The 23310-nt window shown below is 49.0% G+C and overlaps 1 protein-coding gene across 1 annotated transcript in view; it reads right to left on the reverse strand.

The window, feature by feature from the left end:
• Positions 1–21155, reverse strand: part of LOC142000231 (eosinophil peroxidase-like) — a 77567-nt gene extending 56412 nt beyond the window's left edge. The window contains 4 exon segments of the mRNA XM_074974325.1: positions 9282–9375; positions 13402–13479; positions 21039–21132; positions 21135–21155. Of these exon segments, the coding sequence (XP_074830426.1) occupies positions 9282–9375; positions 13402–13479; positions 21039–21132; positions 21135–21155 (287 nt within the window).
• Between the last annotated feature and the right edge of the window lie 2155 nt (positions 21156–23310).

Below are 23310 nucleotides of genomic sequence, written 5' to 3' on the forward strand. Positions count from 1 at the left end.
GAGGTGGGGCAGCCAGGTTCCAGTCTGCCTGCTCCAGTCAGTATTGAATGATTTACACAAAGTGGAGCAGATACGGCAGGAGAGACAGAGAGCCCTGCCCCCAAATCCCCTGACAGCTAGGGCACTCTCCTATGAGGAGGAAATGCAGGTGAAGCCCTTTCTTAGGGGGGAGGAATTGAACCTGTTTCCTACATCCTGGGCAAGTGTTCTAGCCACTGAGCTAAAGGAGGCACCACAACCCCCTCTGCTGACATTTTCTGTCAGTTTAGATGTGTACAGAGGGCACCTACCAGACCAATCCCGCAAGGCAAGACAGGCAGGGGAATCCCTCATTTGTGAATCCCATCGAGTGTTAGGTGTTGAGCTGCATGGCAGTGTGGGGAGGTGCTCAGCTGCCTGATGTTGGTACCTTGTGGACTTTACTGGCAGAAATATGGGTGCCTATCTATGGACTTTAGGCACCTACATGGTTACACAGAAGCTAACAGAGGGGTTGTGAATGCCAGTGGCACCTAATGTTGGACTGAGGAACTTAAAGTGGCAGTTAGGTGCCTATGTCCGCCTTGTGAATCCCACCCTTGCAGTCTGGTGTCTCTTTGCTCATACCACGCAGGCTGCTCTCATCCAAAATGGCCACCACTTCTCCTGGTTCCCACTGAGAGTGACTCCAAGTTGCCTCCAGGGAAGATAGTAGCTCCCCATGCTATAAAGGAGTGGAGAGGAGCAGGTGAAAGGAGGCGCTGTCCATCTTTGCTATGGGACTCAGAAGAATAAGAGATGGCAGCCATTTTGAGAGGGCAGTTGTTCATAGAATTCTCTGAAGTAGAACATTTTTCTTCAGCCACTGCTGAAGGAAAAACTTTCAGTTAGGAAGAATAATGGCAAAAAATTACCATGAATCCTAAACAAAAATTCTTGTAAAGTAGCCTATGGATACAAATTCAGTAAGGTTAATGATATGGAAAGTTTGAAGAGTCTTCATTATTTCATTAATGAGATTAGATTGGAACAAAAAAACTGTAATTATTTATTTTTGTATTAATTGTAATGCTGTTTAATTAATAGATTTTCTTGTATATGCTCAGAAAATTCATTTTATTCTCAAAGACTAAGTGCTGTCAGTTTGGGGAGGATATGGGGAGGATACGCAGGATGGTTCATACAAAACAAAATGCTGAATTCCTGTGTTAAGTGCAATCTCCACACAACTGTGGAGTCCCAAACCGTACCTCCATAATGAGAACTTCCTGGGCACATGTACAGCCCCCCCCTTACTCCACTGACTCATTTCAATCATTGGAATTGCAGCATGCAAATCACCTGTCAAGGGATTGTGATGGTTGGTTGAGTCATCTCTGATGCCACAAAAATGATCTAGCTGTTTGAACTGTCCTTGCCTGTATTTATGGAGGTGCTGGTTGCAGCTTGATAGTTTAGGCTGAGTTCTGTTTTGCACTTAAAATAGGGGTTCAATCTCTTGGTTATCTGTGAAGATAAATTTACACCTCCCTAAATTTACACCAATCACTCTTTGAGTTCAGAATGAATTTTCTGAGAATTTACCAGTAAACCTGAGAATTAGCTTATGAGTTAAAATTAATTAAAAATTGGATCCTTTAAGAAATGTACCATCTAAGTCAGTCTTTTCTTTATCCCAAAATAATGGAATAACACACACTTATCAAATTTCCACAGTTACAATATTTGGCATCTTGTTCATAGTCTATATTTGAAGAAATGTGATTGTAATTAATTAAAGTATTAGTGATTGTTGCATAAATTGTTATGGTTGTACTGGGTCCAGATAAGATCAGGGCAACATCTCAAGTAACTCTAAGTGCTACCAATGTGACATCAGAGGTAGCTTAACTAATCCTCAACCTCCTTCTACAGCTCATTTGTGTGCAACAATTCTATTGGTGGTAATAAGACAGGTATGAAGGAGATGGGATATGTCAAAAGTTCTCGTTGGTAGATTACATAGCACAACTGCCACTCCTTTTAAAGGTCCCATAGCCCCATACTGGCTTGGTCATCAGTGCTTGAAAGTTTCCCATTGGCTCCACTGCACACAGAGAGGCAGCACTGCCAGAGGAACTGAGGCAGGAGCACAGGCTAGAACTATTGAGACTCAGCAACTTGTCTCTCCCAGCCTCTCTTCCTGTCGCACCAGTCTCGCTAACACAGATCAATAAAGCCACTGCAAATTAAGGGACAGATTTACCACTGTGCTTTGGCTGCTTTGTACTGCTCTTGTGAAGTACACAAGAAAAATAAAACCCCCTTAACGGTTCCTTAAAAAGTCCATGTCCTCCAATCTGGAACCACAAACATGAAATGTCTTAATCACAATCCAGAATCTGGAATCGTGTGGTTATTGCCTGGCCTCACTACTCGCCACTCCCCAAACCTTACCACGTTTGGATTTCTTTTAAGCATAACTTTAACTCTGAATTTCCCAGGTTTGGAATGTTAGATATAGACTCACAACAGCCCTGAAATGTTCTTTCCCCTAAAATGTGGTTACATATTCTCTATCTTAACTATATTTAAACTACAATGGTTAGTAAAAGACGGTTACCTACCTCTTGTAACTGTTGTTCTTCGAGAAGTGTTGTTCACGTCCATTACAATTAGGTGTGTGTGCACCACATGCATGGACGTTGGACACTTTTTCCCTTAGCAGCTCCCATCAGGACAGCAGGGAAGCCCCCTAGAGTGGCGCCCTCATGGCAGGGTATATATTACCCTGCCAGCCCGACCCCCCTTCAGTTTCTTCTAGCGGTTCACTCCGACAGAAGGGAAAGGGGGTGGGTATTGTAATGGACATGAACAACACATCTCGAAGAACAACGGTTACTAGAGGTAGGTAAAAAGAAAAGGAGGATTGTGGCACCTTAGAGACTAACCTATTTATTTGAGCATGAGCTTTCGTGAGCTACAGCTCACTTCATCGGATGCATACTGTGGTAGGTAACCGTCTTTTCTTCTTCGAGTGATTGTTCACGTCCATTCCAATTAGATGACTTCCAAGCTTACCATTGGAGGAGGGTAGGAGTCATGGAACAATTGATTGAAGAACAGCTCTGCCGACTCCTGCATCATCTCTGGCCTGTTGGTTAACAGCATAGTGGGCTGTAAACATGTTCACTGAAGACCAGGTGGCTGCTTTACAGATCTCCTGGGTAGGGACCTGAGCCAGAAAGGCTGTCGAAGATGCCTGTGCTCTGGTTGAATGGGCCGTAATTGCTGGGGCTGGGACCTTGGCCAACTCATAGCATGTGCGAATGCAGTCTGCGATCCAGAACAATATGCACTGCGCAGAGAAAGGAAGACCTTTCATTTTGTCAGCTATGGTGATGAACAATTGGGTCGACTTGTGGAAAGGTTTCGTGCACCCTATGTAGAAAGCCAGGGCTCTCCGGACATCCAGCATGTGTAGGCTGCGGTGTCTCGGGCTCATGTGGGGTTTTGGAAAGAACACTAGTAAGCAAATGTCCTGACCCATGTGGAATTGGGAGACCACCTTGGGGAGAAATTTAGGATGTGGTCTAAGCTGCACCTTGTCCTTATGAAACACCGTGTACGGTGGTTCAGAGGTGAGGGCTCTCAGCTTGGACACCCTTCTTGCTGATGTAATGGCCACCAGGAACGCACCTTCCAAGAAAGATAGAGGAGGGAACAAGTGGCCAGGGGCTCAGATGGTGGGCTCATGAGTTTGGAGAGGACCAGGTACAGGTTCCAGGTTGGGACTGGTGGTCGAGAATACAGGAACACCCTCTCCAGACCTTTGAAGAATCACCCCACAATGGGATTAGAAAATACCGAGCGTCCAGACTCCCCTGGATGGAAAGCTTAAATGGCCACCAGGTTTTCTCTGATGGAGGAAGGGGATAGACCCTGATGCTTAAGGTGTAGGAGGTATTTTAAAATAACTGGGATGGTACCCTGGAGTAGTTGAAGGTGCTTGGGTTCACACCAACAGGAAAACCTTATCCATTTCACCAGGTAGGTAGCCCTAGCAGAAGGTTTCCTACTGCCGAGGAGAATTTGTCTCATCAACTGAGAGCACTGGCTCTCCATGGAATTTAGCCACAGAGTTTCCAAGCCATGAGATGCAGAGACTGCAGGTTTGGGTGAAGGAGGCACCCGTGGTCCTGCGTGATCAGATCTGGATTGAGGGGCAGGGCAATCAGGGCGTCTACAGACAGCTCTAGTAGGGTTGTATACCAATGCTGTCAGGACCAAGAGGGGCTGATAATGATCACCATCACCCTATGTCTGCGAATTTTGAGGTGGACCCGATGGACAAGTGGGATAGGAGGTAAGGCATACTTCAGACCCTTGCCCCATGGTATTAAGAGCACATCGGCAATCGAGGCTGGACTGTGGTTTTGGAATGAGCAGAACTGAGGGCACTGTCTGTTGCTCTTGGTGGCGAAGCGGTCTACTTGGGGATCACCCCACTCCTGGCAGACTGACTGTATGTTGTCCAATCTGATTGACCACTCGTGCATGTGGTATGACCTGCTGTGGCGATCAGCAAGCTCGTTCCACACTCCTGGAAGGTAGGATGCTTTGAGCTGAATGGATGAGGCTATACAGAAGTCCCAGAGAAGAAGAGCTTCATGGCAGAGAGGTGAGGAGCGGGCTCCGCCTTGTTTGTTTATATAGAACATGGTGGTGGTGTTGTCTGTCAGGACTGTCACGCTGTGACCTTGCAATGTGGCATGAAAGGTCTGGCAGGCCAGATGAACTGCCCTGAGCTCCTTCAGGTTGATATGGAGAAGTATCTTGTCCCTCAACCACAAGCCTTGTGTCCTCAGGTCCCCTAAGTGTACGCCCCAGCCCAGATGTGATGCCTCTGTTACTAACATCAGAGAAGGTTGGGGCTTGGCGAAGGGGACCCCTGCACAGACCACTGGTTGGTCCAGCCACCAGCACAGGGATTTTAGAACCTGTTCCAGGATCATCACCACGAGGTTCAGGGGGTCTCTAGACAGACGATAAGACAGTGTGAGCCACACTTGCAAGGGTCTGAGTCTCAGTCGGGCATGGCTGACTACGTACTGGCAAGCTGCCATATGCCCTATTAGCTGTACGCAACACCTGACTGTGGTAGTGGAATACCGAAGCATTGATTTTACAATCTGCTCTATGGCTTGGAATCTGGGCTCTGGAAGGTTCGCTTTTGCCTGTACTGAGTCCAGGACTGTCCCTATAAACGCTAACCTTTGGGTGGGTATGAGAGAAGATTTGGGCACATTGAGGAGGAGTCTGTGAAATGTGTCCATGACTACCATCACGTGGGACTGGACCTCATCCTTGGAATGACCTGTGAGAAGCCAGGTACGGGTACACTTGAACCTGCCTCTTCCGCAGGAAGGCTGCCACCACCGCCTTGCATTTCATGAACACTCGGGGGGCTGTGGACAGGCCGAGTGGGAGAACCGTGAACTGGTAGTGATGTTGGTTTATGGCAAACCAGAGGAAGCATCGGTGCGCCGGATGAATAGCAATATGGAAGTATGCGTCTTTCATGTCAAGGGCAGCGTACCAATCCCCGGATCCAGTGATGGAATGATAGTGCTCAGGGAGACCATGCAGAACCAGAGCTTGACCATAAATTTATTGAGTCCACGAAGGTCTAAAATGGGTCGAACATTCTCCTTTGCCTTGGGGATTAGGAAGTAACGGGAGTAAAACCCTTTTCCCCTTAGCTCCTGCGGAACCTCCTCCACTGCACCTATCTCGAGGAGCAAACGAACCTCCTGAAGAAGGAGTTGCTCGTGAGAGGGGTCCCTGAAGAAGGACAGGGAAGGTGGGTGGGAGGTAGGGGAGGAGGAGAACTGGAGAGAGTATCCAACCTGTACCATGTATAGGACCCAGCGGTCTGATGTTATATGGGACCACGCATGGTAGAAGTGGGATAGTCAGTTTAAAAACTCTGGGGATGGATCCAGGAGCTGGGTTGGTACACTGTCCTCGGGCATGCCTTCAAAACCCTTGCTTGTTTCCCAGTTGGGGCTTATTCTGGCCCTAGTTAGGCACATTGTTCTGTCTGTGCCTGTTATTTCTCCCCTGCCGGCAATACAGCTCCTATCTGGGGTGGGGTTGATACTGCCTCTGCAGAGGCCTGAAGGGCTTTCTCTGGGTTGCCAGAGTATGGATCCCTAGTGACTTCAGGGTGGCCTGAGAATCCTTAAGGCCATGCAGCCTGGAGTCTGTTTGCTCTGAGAAAAGGCCTGAACCCTCAAAAGGAGGGTATTCTGGAACTCTGGAGGGAGGCCCGATGCTTGGAGCCACACTGAGCATCACCTGACTACCCCTGAGGCAATGGTTCTGGCCGCAGAGTCCGCTGAATTGAGGGTGAAATGAAGTTTTAGCCACTGCCTTCCCTTCCTCAATTAAAGCCGCAAACTCAGAGTGTGAGTTCTGGGGCAGGCAATCCTTAAATTTGGACACGGCCATCCAAGAGTTGAAATTATGACTATTAAGGACTGTCTGCTGATTGGCTATACGTAACTGGAGGCTTCCAGAAGAGTAGGCCTTCCTACCGAAGAGGTCCAAACATTGGGCTTCCTTGGCCTTTGGGGCCAAGGCTTTTTGGCCCTGTCGTTCCTTTTCGTTGACTGCTGAAATGACTAGGGAACAGGGAGCCGGATGGCAGAACTGGAACTCATAGCCATTGGAGGGAGCAAAGTATTTCCATTCTACGCCCCTCGAGGCTGGGGTCTGCCATATTGTTTTAAGAAAAGGAGTACTTGTGGTACCTTAGAGACTAACAAATTTATTTGGGCATAAGCTTTCATGAGCTACAGCTCACTTCATCGAATGCATCCGATGAAGTGAGCTGTAGCTCATGAAAGCTTATGCTCAAATAAATTTATTAATATCTAAGGTGCACAAGTACTCCTTTTCTTTTTGAGAATACAGACTAACATGACTGCTACTCTGAAACCATATTGTTTTGTAATTCATTTGTATGGTCTTTATGAGAGGGAGTGCAACTCTGAAGGGACCCTCGGGCATCAGGCTATCCACCATCAGATCCTCCTGCTCAACCATTTCTTCTGCCTGGAAGCCCATATTGAGGGTGATCCCACAGAGCAGCTCCTGGTGAGTCCTGTGGTCAATCAGTGGTGGTCCTGAGACTGATGTGCTTGCCACTGCCTCGTCTGGGGAAGAGGAGGAAGTGAGGTGCTGCAGGTTGCCCTCATCTAGACCCTCCTGTGTGTCCTCATATGCCTGGGTCACTTCAGGGCCCTGCGGGGCTTTGCCACCTCTCGAGGTGTCGCAGAGCTTGGCACTGCCTCAGGTATTGGGCCTGGAGGCGCGGTTGCTCTTGTGGGTCTGGGGGTGGCCTAGAGAGAGTGGCCTCCCTTGTCCTTGATGGGTGCCTGTGTGGCGACCTGGAATGGTGTCACATAGATTGTCCGGACCTAGAGGCTCTGGAGGAGATGCCCTGTTGCTGGTGGTAGGCCCATGGGGTCCAGAAAGGCCGCTGACCCAGAGGAGGCCATTGTGGCTGCCAAGCTGGTTGGGATTCTCTGCTGGCTATTGTTCGATGTCTGCTATAGCTAGAGCGACCAGAGTCGGCCTCAGAGCTGGAGGATACCGATGGAGAGGACCAGGGTGGTGCCGAACTTTGAGCGGTCGCAGGGTGCCGGGGAGCAGGGGAGGGGTGCCTGGCTGACCAGGACCACGAACGGTACTGGGAGTCTCGGGAGCGGGATCAGTGTCTTGCACTCGGCGCCGGTGAGGTCCGGTGCTGGGCGACCAATGGTGTTGGGGACTGGCGTGCAGTCGCCGCGGGTGCCGCTGGCTGGTTCGTCTCTGGTGCCATAACCTCACTCTGGGTTGTGGGCACCAAGGAATAGTAAGACGCCGAGCTTGAACGGGAGCGGTGCCGGGAGTGGTGCTGAGATGGTGACCTCAAGCGGCGCACCATTGCCGGCTTCCCTCTGAACCGCCCCCTTTTAGATGGTGCCAGAGGCTTCTTCCCGCCCAGGAGGGGGTTTGGCACCGACAACTCAATGAGGTCTTTTTCTGCCTCAAAAGTGTCGGGTGTGGAGGGGTGTTCGAGGATTTTGCAGCACTCTGCCTGATGAGACGCTCCCAGACACCGGAGACAGGAGTCGTGGGAGTCGCTGTTAGGCATAGACTTGCGGCACATGGCATAAGCTTTGAAACCCTGGGCTTGCAGCATGCCCCGCAGCCCAAGGCTGGTGCTGGAACTAGCTTCCAGACACCTGAAACAATGGAGTTCTAACGAACTGGTAACTATCTAAGAACAAGACTGAAAGGCTAAGGGATCTCTCGCAAGCGAGAGAGAGAGAAAATGTTCCAACGCCGCCACGGACAATAAGAAGGAACAGAAGGGGGGGTCGGGCTGGCAGGGCAATATATCCCCTGCCATGATGGCGCCACTCTAGGGGGTTCCCCTGCCATCCTGATGGGAGCGGCTAAGGGGGAAAGTTTCCAATGTCCATGCACGCAGCGCACACACACCTAATTAGAATGGACGTGAACAATCACTCAAAGAAGAACTTTGCATTATGACCTGATTTGTTCAGCTGTGCTGATTCCCCAGGTTTTCAATGTGTGTTAATTATGTGGAAAGTTTGCAGGGTTGAATAAGGTGTCTGGAAGCTAGATGGGGCCCAGGAATACCTGTGACTCAAAAAAAAGTGATTTGTTAAAATTTAGCTGAAAACCCTCAGAAGATTCAGTCTTTCCTCCCAGATTAAGTGTTGTAAATTGAGGAAGATGCACTGTATTCTTAGATGAAAAACTGAACCCAACCTTAACTATGGAATAGCTGCTGGCAATTCCATAACAATTATGTCAGAGCACAGGTAACCATGATGCTCACAGGCAGGTCTTGCATACACGAGAGGCCCATGGGGACAGACTGTCTCTGTCCCTCCATCTCTTTTACTGTCATTTTCTACTAAGGACAGTTAAATGCCACCTTATTGACACCCCTTTTGTAGCCCTGCTCGAGAATGTCACCAATCACAGATTAGGGCTCAGGCATTGTCCTACTTGCAACCTGGAGTAGAAGAGTGCCTTGGACTGGGGTCAGATATTGGACTGCAGCATATTACATATGGAGAATTACTGTGGGCCAGATTTTGACACCTGTGCTCAGGATGAGTTGCACCTTACTCTGCAAATAGTGACACTGAAATCAATGGAGCCACCTACTCATGGAGCAGGGAGCTATTCACCATGCAGAAGGGTATAAGAGGCTGACCCTCTGTAAACAGGGAACTCACCGGTTCCGGGTGTACTTATATGCTGCATCCACCAGCTGCTTGGCTTCATCAACACTGCTCAGAAGGGACGGAGCCGACAGCATCCCTGAGATATCTAGTCCAAAGAGAAGAAGGAGCATGACATGAGGACAACTCCTTCCCACAAGTTCACTCCACAAATCAGGATTTGCTGTATATATTGGAGCAAGTCTCTGCCCATCACAAGTTGAATCTTCCCTGAGGCTCACTATCTGGCCTCTGTCCCGCTCTCCTCAGATCGTATACTCATTCTTACAGCTATTCAATACCCACAGAGCTTGTACATTCAAAGATTAGGTTTCCTTTGTACTATTAGCTCTCCCATATAGTACATGTTGCATCAAATTCTACCCAAAATTACTGATGTGCTTTGAAACTTGACTCCAGTTTAATGTAGCTTTTGTCTGAGAATTGCCCTGTTCTCTTTGCACTATTATTTCTCCACATGGTACCTACTGGGGCAGGTTCTGCCTAGTTGCTTCTATGTGCCCAAGCTGAACTGAAGAGCTCTGTGTAGCTTGAAAGCTTGTCTCTTTTACCAACAGATATTGCTCCAGTAAAAGACATTATCTCATCCACCTTGTCTCTCTAGCTGAAACAGGCATTTATAGACCAGAACAGGTTTGGATTTCTTTTAAGTTTAGTCTTTACTCTGAATTTCTTGGGTTCATAACAATTGTTTATGGGATAGTTACAACATCCCGGTTATGTTTGTTATCCTAAACTACTGATACGTACTCTGAAACTTGATTTCACTTTAATGTAGCTTTTGTCTGAGAATCATCTTGATTTTAAAAAAATAATAATTTGCTTTTCATTTTTATGGCCAGATCTACTGGTTCAGGCTAACGTTTTTCTGCCCCTCGGAAGCAGCACAAAGCAGCGAGTACTGGCCATGGAAGATGGGTTTACAGCTGCTTTGCGTCTCCACAGTATAGCAAAGCAGTTGGAATACACCTTTTCCTCCCTCTTTCCTGTCCACATTCCCCTGAAGACACATTCTGGTTTCCACCTCCCTCCTGCTATCCCCTGTGTACCACTACACATGCTCCCCTCCTCCCCGCTCCCCCGAATAGGCCTGGTGCAATGGGTAGTTTCTGAAATGAAAGGTACAGAGCTAATTGTCTTTCCCATTATTCTTCATCACTGAAAGTCTGGAAGAACAATGAGAGAAGACAGACCTTTTGCAAAAGGAAAATTCATAGTGAGTTTCTCTAAAAAAAATTATTATTCTTCAGCCTCTGCCAAAAAAGAAACTTTCAGTTATGAAGAACAATGAAGAATTCACAATTTATGCTAAAAATTATTTGTGGCATTACGCCCCATATTCTTCATAGTATTATTATTATGATATGAGTATGTCATAATTATGATATATTTGGTACAAGATAAGGCATGTGAGATATCATTGAAGAGGTTATGATTTACTGAATATGATTATCCTATTTGTATGCATGTATCATTCTGGTATCTGAAGTTAGATATATTGAAATGTGCTTACACCTGGGGAACACCCACTAGACAGAATGCAATCAGTCTAGATGGCTGGCTGGGAAGGGCCATTAGGGAAAACAATAGGTCTTACAAGATGCTAATCTCCCACGGGGGAGCCTTTCTGAGGACGCTACAAACAGCCTCTGATTCATGGCTGCTGTGGCCTTACAGAGACATGTGGCCAAGTCACCTGGTACTGGACTCCATCACAGAATACCAGTGTTTTTTCATTGAAAGGCATGGGAACTAAAGTTGGAGACAAAGGGTTTCCGCCATTTGCAAAAACTATTTAAGGCAGGGGAGTGACATCATTGGGGTTCTTCTTGGACTCCCCGCCCAAGGGAGACTACTGGAAACGTCTGAGGAACAAGGACTGGAACTGGGGAGAAGGGCTGGACCCAAGCTAGAGGGGTTTCTAGCCTGTGAAAGGAATAACGGGTTTTAAGTTGCAAGCAAGTGCAGCTTTCTCTCAAGACTCTGCAAACTGCCTAAATCAACAATTAGGGTGAGAATTTGCTACTGATATCCAATTTCTTTAGTATATTAAGCTTAGATTGCATTTTTGTTTAGTTGCAAGGTAATCTGCTTTGATCTGTTTGCTATCTCTTATAATCACTTAAAATCTATCTTTTGTAATTAATAAACTTGTTTTTGTTTTGTCTAAAACCAGCGTGTGGACATTATAACTTGGGGCAGAAAACTTTTGCATCTCTCTCTCCACGTTGAGGGAGAGGGCAAACTTCATGAGCTTACAGTTCTCTGTGCAGTTCTCTGTGCAGCACAAGACTGTATAATTTTGGGTTTACCCTCCAGAGGTGTGGTGTGCCTGAGAAGCTGGTAAGTACCCTAGTTGTATAGCCTTCCCATGCAGGGGCTGATCAGAAAGCCTGTTTGCATGTTACGACAGCTGGGTGTGTCCTACCTGTGTGTATGCTGGTCGAAAGAGCAAGCTTGGAGAGCTTAGCAACTTTTCACAGCAGCACAGTGTGAGAGGGAGCCCAGGCTGGTGGGTCTGGGAGACTCAGTGGTACCCAGTTCCAGGTGGCACCCCAGGGGAAACCCGTGACATTATTGTACACAGTTATTTAGCTAGATCTATTCAAAATTCACCTCTCTGCCAATTATTGTGTGGACAGACAATGTCCGAGCTGAGATCATTTAAGAAAAAAAATGGTCTGATACGGGGTGCTAAATTTCTTAAAGAACCCATTTAAAATTCATTTTAACTTGTAAACTAATTAGCAGATTTATATGTAAAGTCTCAGAAAATTCCTTCCAGATTCAAAGAGTAAGTGCTATAAATTTGGGAGACGAGGCTGCATTTTTCATCCCTGGATGGTCCCTCTAAGGACAGTGGGCCCAGCTTTCTTGTATCTGCAGCTGGACCTGATTAGGACTGTGGGGTGGCATCTGGGGCCAAGGAAGGCAGAAGGAAATTTGGGTAAGAGAGGATAGGAAAAGCCTGGGGGTTGGAGAAGGAGGGAGGCCAGGAGAGACTTGCCTGCCGCCCTCCCCAAGCCAAGAAAGCCAAAGGGCTGAAGAAGGCTGAGGGCCAGGGGAGCAGCAAGGGGGTTGCCCAATGACTTGTCCAAGTCTGAGAACAGACAGTGCGAGAGAGTGCTGGACCATCTCCTGGAGGAGAAAGGATGCCAGGTAGGAAGAGCAGGGAGTTCCTGATGGACAGAGCAGGGAAGGATTTCAGATAGAAGGAGCTAGAGGGCTCCTGGATAAAAAGCAGACTAGGACTTAAGAAGAGCCCTGGGGCTGGTGGAAGGTCTTGGAGCTGAACAGATGCTGTGTTGATGGGCTGTATTCAAGGACTTGGAGAATGGTTTGAATTGTTGACATTAATAAACCAGCCCAAGCAGAGGTATTATTGCCCACAAGAAAGCCACTAGTTAAGTTCTTGAGCACCATGAGGAGGAAAAGCTGACAGGGCCCCTGCAAATATTATGCCCGTCACAAGGGAGCAATTAGGGATAAAGAGAATCTGTTTGAAGCCTTCTGGCTCTGTGGTTAAGATTGAGTTGAGTTCTGCACTTAAACCAAGTGTCTGAATCCCTGCTTTAAGAGCAAAACTCAGATTAATCTGAACTGCGCAGCCACAACTGGTGCCTCCATAATTAAATGCAGAGAAATCTGTAGCTAAGGTTGAGTTTTGCACTTAAAGCAGGGAGATTCAGTCTCTGTTAGGTATGCAGCATATCCTCCCTAACATTATAGCATTTGCTCTCTGAGTACTGAACGAATATACATAAAACCAATAACATCTCTGTTCGACATGGCTGAACAGCAACAGGACACTAGCTGTCAGAAACTCACCATCCTGTAGAATGACCAGTGCAGGAGAGGGAAAGGGCACTTGGGTCTAAGCGATTCTGAAAAGGCAAATTATCAACTGCTGGTTTGTTTTCCTGAGCAAGCTGTTTATTTCTTTTGTGGTTCAGCCTTTCTCTAGGGAAGATTTCTGTGCAGGTGACATGTTTAATTCCTGATGCCATTGTAATTTTGCACTTTTTCCTTCTCAAAAATATAAACCACTTTTTAAAAAAAAATCTTTTTCAAACTTATTATAGAGAGCAGGAGGGGCAGGAGAAAGGGGCAATACCATTCAAGGAAGGTCCAGATCCCTGGCACAGGCTCAGCGTTACCAGGAATCCGAAGAGGGTGATTGCTGGCTTCATCCCTGGAAAGATACACAAATACACCTGGGTTAGTGGCAATGAAGGGTGTCAAGGATTCACAGATTTCACCCACCCATCAAAAGAGCTCAATGCCCAGAGCTCTGACTGCCCCTCTCCTCGGTAAGGTTCAACTCCAGGCCAAAATCTTCTCCCTTTGGGTACAGATGGAGTCAGCTCCCAAGAAGTGAGGGGTTATTTTCAACCCAGAAGAGAGCCACTGCAATGGTACACGGCAGCCTAATCCTCGGCTCATTCATACCACTGCAAGTCAGGCATAACTCCACCGAAGTCAATGGCATTACATTGGTATAAAACCACTGGGCAAGGAGCTGGAAGCCCAGTAGGTGAGTGCCTGCACCTCAGCCCCTCTGCTCAGGTGGTACGTCCTCTTGCTATTATCTGGTGACAACAATAGAAAAGCTCATTGCATCACACCCTTTAGATGTGTGAAGTCACTTCCACTGTGTTCAATGGTGTGTCCCACAGGAGCACCTCCTGCGTGCATCGCTCCCTGAGGAGCTGTGAGGGCAGTGGTCCCCTCCTGCGTGCATCCCTCCCTGAAGAGCTGTGAGGACAGTAGTCCCCTTCTGTGGAGCAGGAGTGACTTGTAAAAGGCTCAGTTCTGAAAATGTAGAAACTAGAATAAGAACTGGCCAAGAGAGGTGTAGCAGGAGAAAGACTGAGCCACCCTCCTCCCTGCTCCACAGGTAACTTTGGTGGGGCGCGGACAGGGCAGTGGACCCAGCTGGGCACAAGGTAGGGGGTCGCTGGGGAAGGCTCCGGGAGCCGAGTCTCTCTGCACAGCCAGAGGTAGGGATATTGCTCATGCCCCTCCCTCTGCTGAGATGTCCACGCGGGCACGGGCACTCCAGGGAGACACTGGTGCTGTGAGTCAGGCTGGAGCTGGCTGCCCAAGCCCAGAGGCACGTTCTCCCTGCTCCTGTGGTCCCAGCCTCCCAGGAGTCAGCGGGATTGGCTGTCCTGGCCCAGGGAGGTGGGGCTGGAAGTTCCTCCCAGGGGCAACACATTGTGCCCCCCCCAGTATCAGCAGGCATGAGTCATCTATGCCTGAGACCTTTAAAAGAGCTCAAGTGTCAGGATTAGTGTGGGAAGCACAAGTAACATCTAAATCCATGAACGATGCCAGGGATGCTGCTGGTATGGGGATGCCCTCTACAGCTTGGACTGTCAGGAGCAGATGAATGGTGCTAAATGAGCAGTAGTATAGCAGGGCTTACAGGCCTCAGCTGGGATCAGCCCCATCGTGCCAGGCTCTCTCTATATATATAGTGAGAGACAGGCCTTACAAACCAACCAGACAAGAGGGCACAGAGAGATCAGGTGTTGCAGCCAAGGTCCCCAGGAGTCTAGAGCAGTTCCAGCAAATGAACCCTGAGTCTTAGTCAGTACAAAACCACCCTTCTTCTCCACCTAGCCTTCTCTTTAGCAGGGAGCTGAGTCTCATGGAGTCATACAATCTAAGGGGCCATTGTGATCATCTCATCTAAAGCACAGGCCATTGGACTTCCAAGAACCAATTCCTGTTTGAACTAGGGCTGATCTTTTAGAAAAACCCCCAATCTTGATTAAAAATAGTCAGTGATGGAGAATCTGCCACAACTCCTGGTAAACTGTTCCAATGGCTGTTAAAAATATTCCTTATTTCCAGTCTGAATTTGTCCAGCTTCACTTTTCAGCCATTGGATCATGTTACAGCTGTCTCTGCTAGACTGAAGAGCACTCTTTTATCAAATTTTTCTTCCCCATGTAGTTACCTACAGTCAGTGATCAAGTCACCCCTTAACCTTCTCTTTGTTAAACTAAATAGATTGAACTCTTTGAGTCTATCACCATAGGGCAGGGGCGGGCATACAGCCAGGTGTGGCCCAGCCCCCGCCTCCTATCTGACCCCCCTGCTTCTCAACCCCTGATGGCTCCCCCGGGACTCCTGCCCCATCCACCACCCCCTGCTCCCTGTCCCCTGACTACCCCCGGACCCCTCACCCCTGACTGCCCCCTGCTGCCCCATCCAATCCCCCCCATTCCTGTCTGCCCCCCCAGGACCCCTGCCCCATCCAATCCCCCTGTTCCCTGCCCTCTGACCGCCCCGATCCCTATCCACACCCCGACCCCTGACCACACCCCCGAACTCCCCTGCCCTCTATCCAACTCCCGCTACCCCCTTACCACACTGCCTGGAGCACCAGTGGCTGGCGGCGCTACAGTCATGCCGCCCAGAGCACCAGGTCAGGCCGTGGCTCTGCAACTGAACTGCCCGGCCACCCAGAGCATTGTGCCGGCAGCGCAGTGCACTGAGGCTGCGAGGGAGGGGGAACAGCAGGGGAGGGGCCGGGGACTAGCCTCCCGGGCCAGGAGCTCAGGGGCCAGGCAGGAAGGTCCCGCGGGCCATATATGGCTCACGGGTCATAGTTTGCCCACCTGTGCTACAGGACATAATTTACAAGACTTTAATTATTCTTGTGGCTCTTTGAACTTTCTCCAGTTTATCAACATCCTTCTTGAATTGTGGACACCATTCTGAACACAGGAGTCCAGCAGCAGTCGCACCAGTGCCAAATACAGAAGTAGAATAACTTCTCTATTCCTATCCAAGATTCCCTGTTTATACAGCAAAGGATTGCACTAGCCCAAAGGTCCCCGAACTGTGGGGTGAGCCCCCTAGGGGGGCATGGAGGAACCTTTGCAGGGGGGCGGGGGGCCAGCTCAGCCCCCACAAGGAGTGGGGAGAGAGCGCTATCCAACCTTGCCCTGCCACCAGCTCTGCTCTGGCCCCACCCCCAGCCATGGCCCCAGCTTCGTGACTCCACACCTGGCCAGGGGCCCAGCTGTCAGCCCCCAATGTGGCCCGGCTGCAGCTCTGTTCCTGGCCTCACCACTGCCTCCAGGCTCGGTCCCTGGCCACAGCTCTGGCCACAGCCCCAGACCCACCCCTGGCAGCAGTAGGGTTGCCAGGTGTCCGGTTTTCTACCAGAATGCCTGGTCAAAAAGGGACCCTGGCGGCTCCAGTCAGTGCTGCTGACCCGGCTGTTAAAAGTCCAGTCGGCAGTGCAGCAGGGCTAAGGCAGGCTCCCTACCTCCCGTAGCTCTGTGTGGCTCCCAGAAGCAGCAGCATGTCCCCCCTCTGGCTCTTACACATAGAGGCAGCCTGGGGGCGCCACGCACTGCCCCCACCACAAGCGCCAGTTCAGCAGCTCCCATTGGCCGGGAACTGCAGCCAGTGGGAGCTACGGGGGCAGCGCCTGAAGACAGAGCAGTGTGCAGAGCCTCCTGGCCACGTCTCCACATAGGAGCCGGAGCAGGGTGTGATGTTAGTGACATGAACGGGGACCCTATAGATCATTGTTGCAAGTAAAGGCCTGTAGTGGCCCCAAATTTTACATAAAGGGCGTCAAATAAGGTGTCTAAGACAAGGTTATGGTTTGCTGGTTATGATTATGCTGTATATGTGTATATCTGTATATGTGTATCATTTTGTATTTAAAGTTATGAATATTGGCTCTATACTGTCTGTATTTCAAACTTGTGCTATGCTTCTGGGGAACACTCCAGACAAGTTGGTGTCAGCTCTGCCTAGCCTGCTTGGTGGCCCATTAAGGACCATCAGACACAGGCACCAACTTTTGGCGGCGCCCGTGGATGCTCACGACCCCCCCACCCCGCCCCCACCCCAGCTCCGCCCCTCCCTGCCCCTATTGGATCCCTCCCCAAATCCCCACCCTGGCCATGCCTCCTCCCCCAAGCGCACCATGTTCCCCCTCCTCCCCACTCCCTCCCTGGCTTGCCGCACAAAACAGCTGTTTTGCAGTGCAAGAGCTGGGAGGGAGTGGGGGAGAAGCAGGACCCAGAAACACGCTCAGGGGAGGAGGTGGAGCAGAGTCGGAGGTGAGCTAGGGTGGGGCGGGGAGCTGCCGGTGGGTTCAGAGCACCCACCAATTTTTCTCCGTGGGTGCTCCAGCCCCAGAGCACCCATGGAGTCAGTGCCTATGCCATCAGATATACAACTGACCCATTGAGAGAAGGCAGACACGCCTTGGGACTCAGCAAGGTGTGCAGGGACCTGCCTATGGACAGAACTCTGAGGGTTTTCCAGGCCATGTCCTGGGCAGCTCGTCCTTGGGACAAAGAAAGAAAGACCACATGGCAGGAGACTATAAAAAGCTGCTGCAGCTCCTCCATCTTGTCTTCAATCCTGCTTCCTACCTCTGGAGGGACTTCGCTGCACTGAAGCTTTGAACGAAGGACTGAAAGACCCATCCCAGCTGGGGATGTTCTCCAGAGACTTGATTTGAACCTGCAGTTTATTCCATCTCTGCTAAAAGCCTGAACCAAGAACTTGGCCATTACCGGATGTCGTTGATTCCATTTAACCCATTCTAGCTCTCATCTCTATTTCTTTCCTTTTATGAATAAACCTTTCGATTTTAGACTCGAAAGGATTGGCAACAGCGTGATTTGTGGGTAAGATCTGATTTGTAAATTGACCTGGGTCTGGGGCTTGGTCCTTTGGGATCGAGAGAACCTTTTTTCTTTTACTGGGACATAGGTTTTCATAACCATTTGTCCCCATAACGAGTGGCACTGGTGGTGATACTGGGAAACTGGGGTGTCTAAGGGAATTGCTTGTGGTTAGCCAGTGGGGTAAAACCAAAGTCTTCTCTGTCTGTCTGGTTGGGTTTGCCTTGGTGTGCATAGAAACCCCAGCCTTGGGCTGTAACTGCCCTGCTTTCAGCAATTCATCCTGAATTGGCACTCTCAGTTGGGTCCCGCCAGAACCAGCATCATTACAGGGGGACATGCCGCTGCTTCCAGGAGCTGCTTGAGGTAAGGGCCGACTGGAGCCTGTACCCCTGAGCCTATCCCCACAACCCAACCCTGATCCCTGATCCCGCCTTCCAAACCTGCATTTGAAGTTTTTTGGGAGACAGGCCAGTCCTGGCCTACAGACAGCCCCCCAGCCTGAAGCAAATACTCACCAGCAACCACATACCACACAACAGAACCACTAACCCAGGAACCTATCCTTGCAACAAAGCCCGTTGCCAACTGTGCCCACATATCTATTCAGGGGACACTATCACAGGGCCTAATAACATCAGCCACGCTATCAGAGGCTCGTTCACCTGCACATCCACCAATGTGATATATGCCATCATGTGCCAGCAATGCCCCTCTGCCATGTACATTGGTCAAACTGGACAGTCTCTACGTAAAAGAGTAAATGGACACAAATCAGATGTCAAGAATTATAACATTCATAAACCAGTCGGAGAACACTTCAATCTCTCTGGTCACGCGATTACAGACATGAAAGTTGTGATATTACAACAAAAAAACTTCAAATCCAGACTCCAGGGAGAAACTGTTGAATTGGAATTCATTTGCAAATTTGATACAATTAACTTAGGCTTGAATAGAGACTGGGAGTGGCTAAGTCATTATGCAAGGTAACCTATTTCCCCTTGTTTTTTCCTACCCCCCCCCCAGACGTTCTTGTTAAACCCTGGATTTGTGCTGGAAATGGCCCACCTTGATTATCATACACATTGTAAGGAGAGTGATCACTTTAGATAAGCTATTACCAGCAGGAGAGTGGGGTGGGAGGAGGTATTTTTTCATGCTTTGTGTGTATATAAAAAGATCTTCTACACTTTCCACAGTATGCATCCGATGAAGTGAGCTGTAGCTCACGAAAGCTTATGCTCAAATAAATTGGTTAGTCTCTAAGGTGCCACAAGTACTCCTTTTCTTTTTGCGAATACAGACTAACACGGCTGTTACTCTGAAACCTGACAGAACCCACAGGAGTTCCCAGAGCTGCTGTTCTGGGTACCACTCGCTGGGGACTAGTGTTCTTACCCCAGCTCAAAGTTACAGGAGCCAGTTCTAGTCAGGAGCATGCAGTGGTGTTCACCCCACCTCAGAGGAGCTGCTGGCTACTAGCTAGTGCCAGACGACCCTGATTCTGGGGATCAAAGGTCACTAAGCACCACTTTGCCTCCCAGATGGCTGGGGGCCAGAGAAATCCCCAGTGGTTGCTCTAATTTATGCTGTGCTGCAACTGCTCCCTATGGAGCCATCCAGCAGCAGAGACTATCTGGAGCAGTGTGCTCTGGCCACACCTCCGCCTTCCCTCAGATCACCCCCCAGCAGGCCCCTGGGCCTGGGGCTGAGCCAAGAGAGGTGTAGGGCCATGCTGCCCTCCTTGCACCAAGCTATACCCTGACTTTGCATTTCCTGTAGGCCTGCAGAGCCAGTGTACAGGGCTCTCCGCGGCGGCCCAGTCAGGTCAGTGATGGTTCCAGACACAAGCAATGTTCGCAGCTATGGATGAATGCTGTGTGTGGCACGGGGTTGCCAACTTTCATGATATTTGTTGCTTTTCCTAGCCCCCAGCTCCCGAGTCGTGATTATCTGAGAATCTCAGCTGTCATATGAGGTAGAAAAAGTGTAAATTTCTACACTAATTCTTGTAGAGAAAAGCTTGAAAACATGACCAGAGTGCAGGATAAAGCTCCAGAATCAGAAGCCAAAGGCATATTATTATTTTAAGCCAATCTCATGATTTCTGAAGCCTGACACATGAATCCTGAATCTTCTGGGTTGGCAGCATTGGTGATAACTGGAGAGGGTCGGGAATTTTTTGATTAAACATTTTTTTTTCACTCAGAAATGTTGATTTGTTGAAACTGAAACTGTTTGCAAAACAGTTTCAAGTCTGACAAAACACCTGGCTTAAAAAAATAAAATAAAATAAATTTAAAAAAGAGATTAAAAAAAGTCTTGAAATTGTCAGAATGGAAAGTTTCAGATTTTTGAGTCAAAATGACATTTCATTTTAAAATTTAAATAAACTTACACTAAAAGAGGTCTTTTTAATAAAGGGAAGAGTCCAAATCAAGACAAAATGTTTCAGAATTATAAAAATAAAATGTTTCTGTTGACCCAAACCCAATTTTTTTTCTCATTTTTTGGTTTTGGAAAATTTTCAAGCTTTTGATTTTTGTCACAGATCAGGCCAGGAAAAAATTTCAAAACATTGAAAATGCTCCTTTTCCACCCAGCCCGCATCACGGTGTTTAATTCTCCCGCAGTGGCTACTCCAGACTGGTGAGACTATTCCAACACACCTAGAGGACAGGTCCTGGGTTGGGGGGACAGGGCTTGGCACCTCAGAAGCACAACAGTGGATGAAAGGAAAACATAACCAAACAACTCAGATCTCTGGCTGCTTTCCTTTGCCCCGACTCCCACAATGAAACAGCAGATCCCTGGTACAGTGCCTGGCTCAGCTGAACACTCTGCAGCCCTAGGCAGGCAAGCGTTACTACCAGACAGAGCCCGCTGGCCACACAGCAGAGACAGTGCCCAGCACAAGCACAGGTCACAGGCTGCAGAGGCTGCCACACAGTGCGACGCACCAGTAGCAGAGACTTAACCGAGCTTTCCACAAGCAGCTCCCCGCACACCCTCCTAACAACCATGCCATTTTAGCAGCAGTTCTGCTCAAGCACATACAAGCATTAAACCTGCAGCATCTCACCTGCCATCTTCTGTTCCTCTTCGCATTGCAGCCTGGACCCCTGCACTTTTATCTCAAGGCAGGGGCAGCTCGTGCTGGGCGGGACCGGCCAGGCTGTGGGAAATGCCCAGTTGGCATGAATTGGGCAGGGCCAAGAAAAAGCTCTGCCCACTTCTTGCCACCTCCCAACTCGTGATCCTGAAAGGACCAAGGCTTAGGGGCCGTGTCACTGGGGCGCCCTGGCTGCTGTGTGCAACCAGAGAAGGCAAAACAACCAGAGCATACCAGTGAGTCTGAAGGTGCAGCTCCACCCCTCACCCCTACGCCTGGCTGGAGGGAGCCTAGCGCTAAAGCAGTGATTCTGTCGGTTTTCTCAGGGAGAGCCTGGACTGAATGTTAGGGAGGTTTTAGTGGCAGAGTTGAGGGGCTGGGACGACCCCAGGGGCTGTCTGGCATTTGCTTCCCCATTAGTTCTGTTAATCCCTCACTGCTGTTCCTGACTCTATGCTGAAGCTGCCTTGCCCCGGTCCCTGGGGAGTCTGTGCCACTAGCTCTAAGTGCCTTTCCTCCTATCCTGGACCTAGTCCTGTCCTTCCTCAGCTCCATGCTTTTGGTTCTTGTCTTCCTACTAATATAATGTATTATTCCTGCACTAGCCTAAAACATTCTTCATCTTCTCACAGGAGATGTTAGACCAGGTGCTTTAGCAAAATCCATAGTAAAATCAACTCATTGCAAGATAGAGCCTGAATTTCCCTGTATATGTTACCACAGCTGACTTACACAACCGTGACCGTTCTTATGCAAACCTGCAGAGCTGGCAGATGGTTCAAGCTGTTATCTGTGCATTTGCTCTGCAGTCTCATACTACTTGCCCTTTGTAAGATGATCAATCTTTAGAAGATGCCACTGAAAAGTGTTCTGGCAGGCCTATGCTGATGTATGTGTTATGCAATGAAGAACTCCTGCTTTCATATGGCATTTGAAAAGCAATGGCCTGGAGCTGTAACTGCATCTTGAGATTCGAAAGCCAATCTAATGCTGCTGGAGTAGCCAGGTGGATTCCCCCTTGTGCCACCACTGCAAGCGTGAATGTGACAGTCGAAGAACTTATTAAACCCCACTAAAAACCAGTGCCTGGTCTCACGATAACTGGATCTTCTGGGGGAGATTTTGTCTCTTGAAAGCTCCTGTCCATGCTCATTGTGGACTTCTCCCAGGAGCTGCCCACAGAACAACACTCTGCAGGAGCATGCATCTGAGATTCCCTTTGTGTTTTGGGGCACCTGTCTGCCAAACATCACCTTGAGCCCCAGAGCCCTCGCTGCTGCTATTTCCACCCAAATGGAATCATTACTGACCCAGGCTGAGGTGACACCAGGAAACGTGGCAACACTCCCAGAGCAGAGACTTCTTGCCTAGCCCCGAGGGGATTCCCTGGTCTCACGAGCTGAAGGGATGCTCATGGGAATGTCAAGCTTTAAACATTCTAGACACCCCAATGATACAGACAGACCCTCAGTGCAGCTGGAAAAAAACAGAATAGTGTTTCTATTTGGGGTCTGTGTGTGTCCCTTAGTGAAGGGAAAAGGACCTAGGGGTGACAGTGGACGAGAAGCTGGATATGAGTCAGCAGTGTGCCCTTGTTGCCAAGAAGGCCAATGGCATTTTGGGATCTATAAGTAGGGGCATAGCGAGCAGATCGAGGGACGTGATCGTTCCCCTCTATTCGACATTGGTGAGGCCTCATCTGGAGTACTGTGTCCAGTTTTGGGCCCCACACTACAAAAAGGACGTGGATAAATTGGAGAGAGTCCAGCGAAGGGCAACAAAAATGATTAGGGGTCTGGAACACATGACTTAGGAGGAGAGGCTGAGGGAACTGGGATTGTTTAGTCTGCAGAAGAGAAGAATGAGGGGGGATTTGATAGCTGCTTTCAACTATCTGAGAGGTGGTTCCAGAGAGGATGGATCTAGACTGTTCTCAGTGGTAGAAGATGACAGGACAAGGAGTAATGGTCTCAAGTTGCAGTGGGGGAGGTTTAGGTTGGATATTAGGAAAAACTTTTTCACTAGGAGGGTGGTGAAACACTGGAATGCGTTACCTAGGGAGGTGGTAGAATCTCCTTCCTTGGGAGTTTTTAAGGTCAGGCTTGACAAAGCTCTGGCTGGGATGATTTAATTGGGGATTGGTCCTGCTTTGAGCAGGGGGTTGGACTAGATGACCTCCTGAGGTCCCTTCCAACCCTCATATTCTATGATTCTAAGGCGGTTACCCATGCTGAGATATCCC

Source organism: Natator depressus, chromosome 17, assembly GCF_965152275.1.
Source record: "Natator depressus isolate rNatDep1 chromosome 17, rNatDep2.hap1, whole genome shotgun sequence".
In the NCBI taxonomy this organism is placed as follows: Eukaryota; Metazoa; Chordata; order Testudines; family Cheloniidae; genus Natator; species Natator depressus.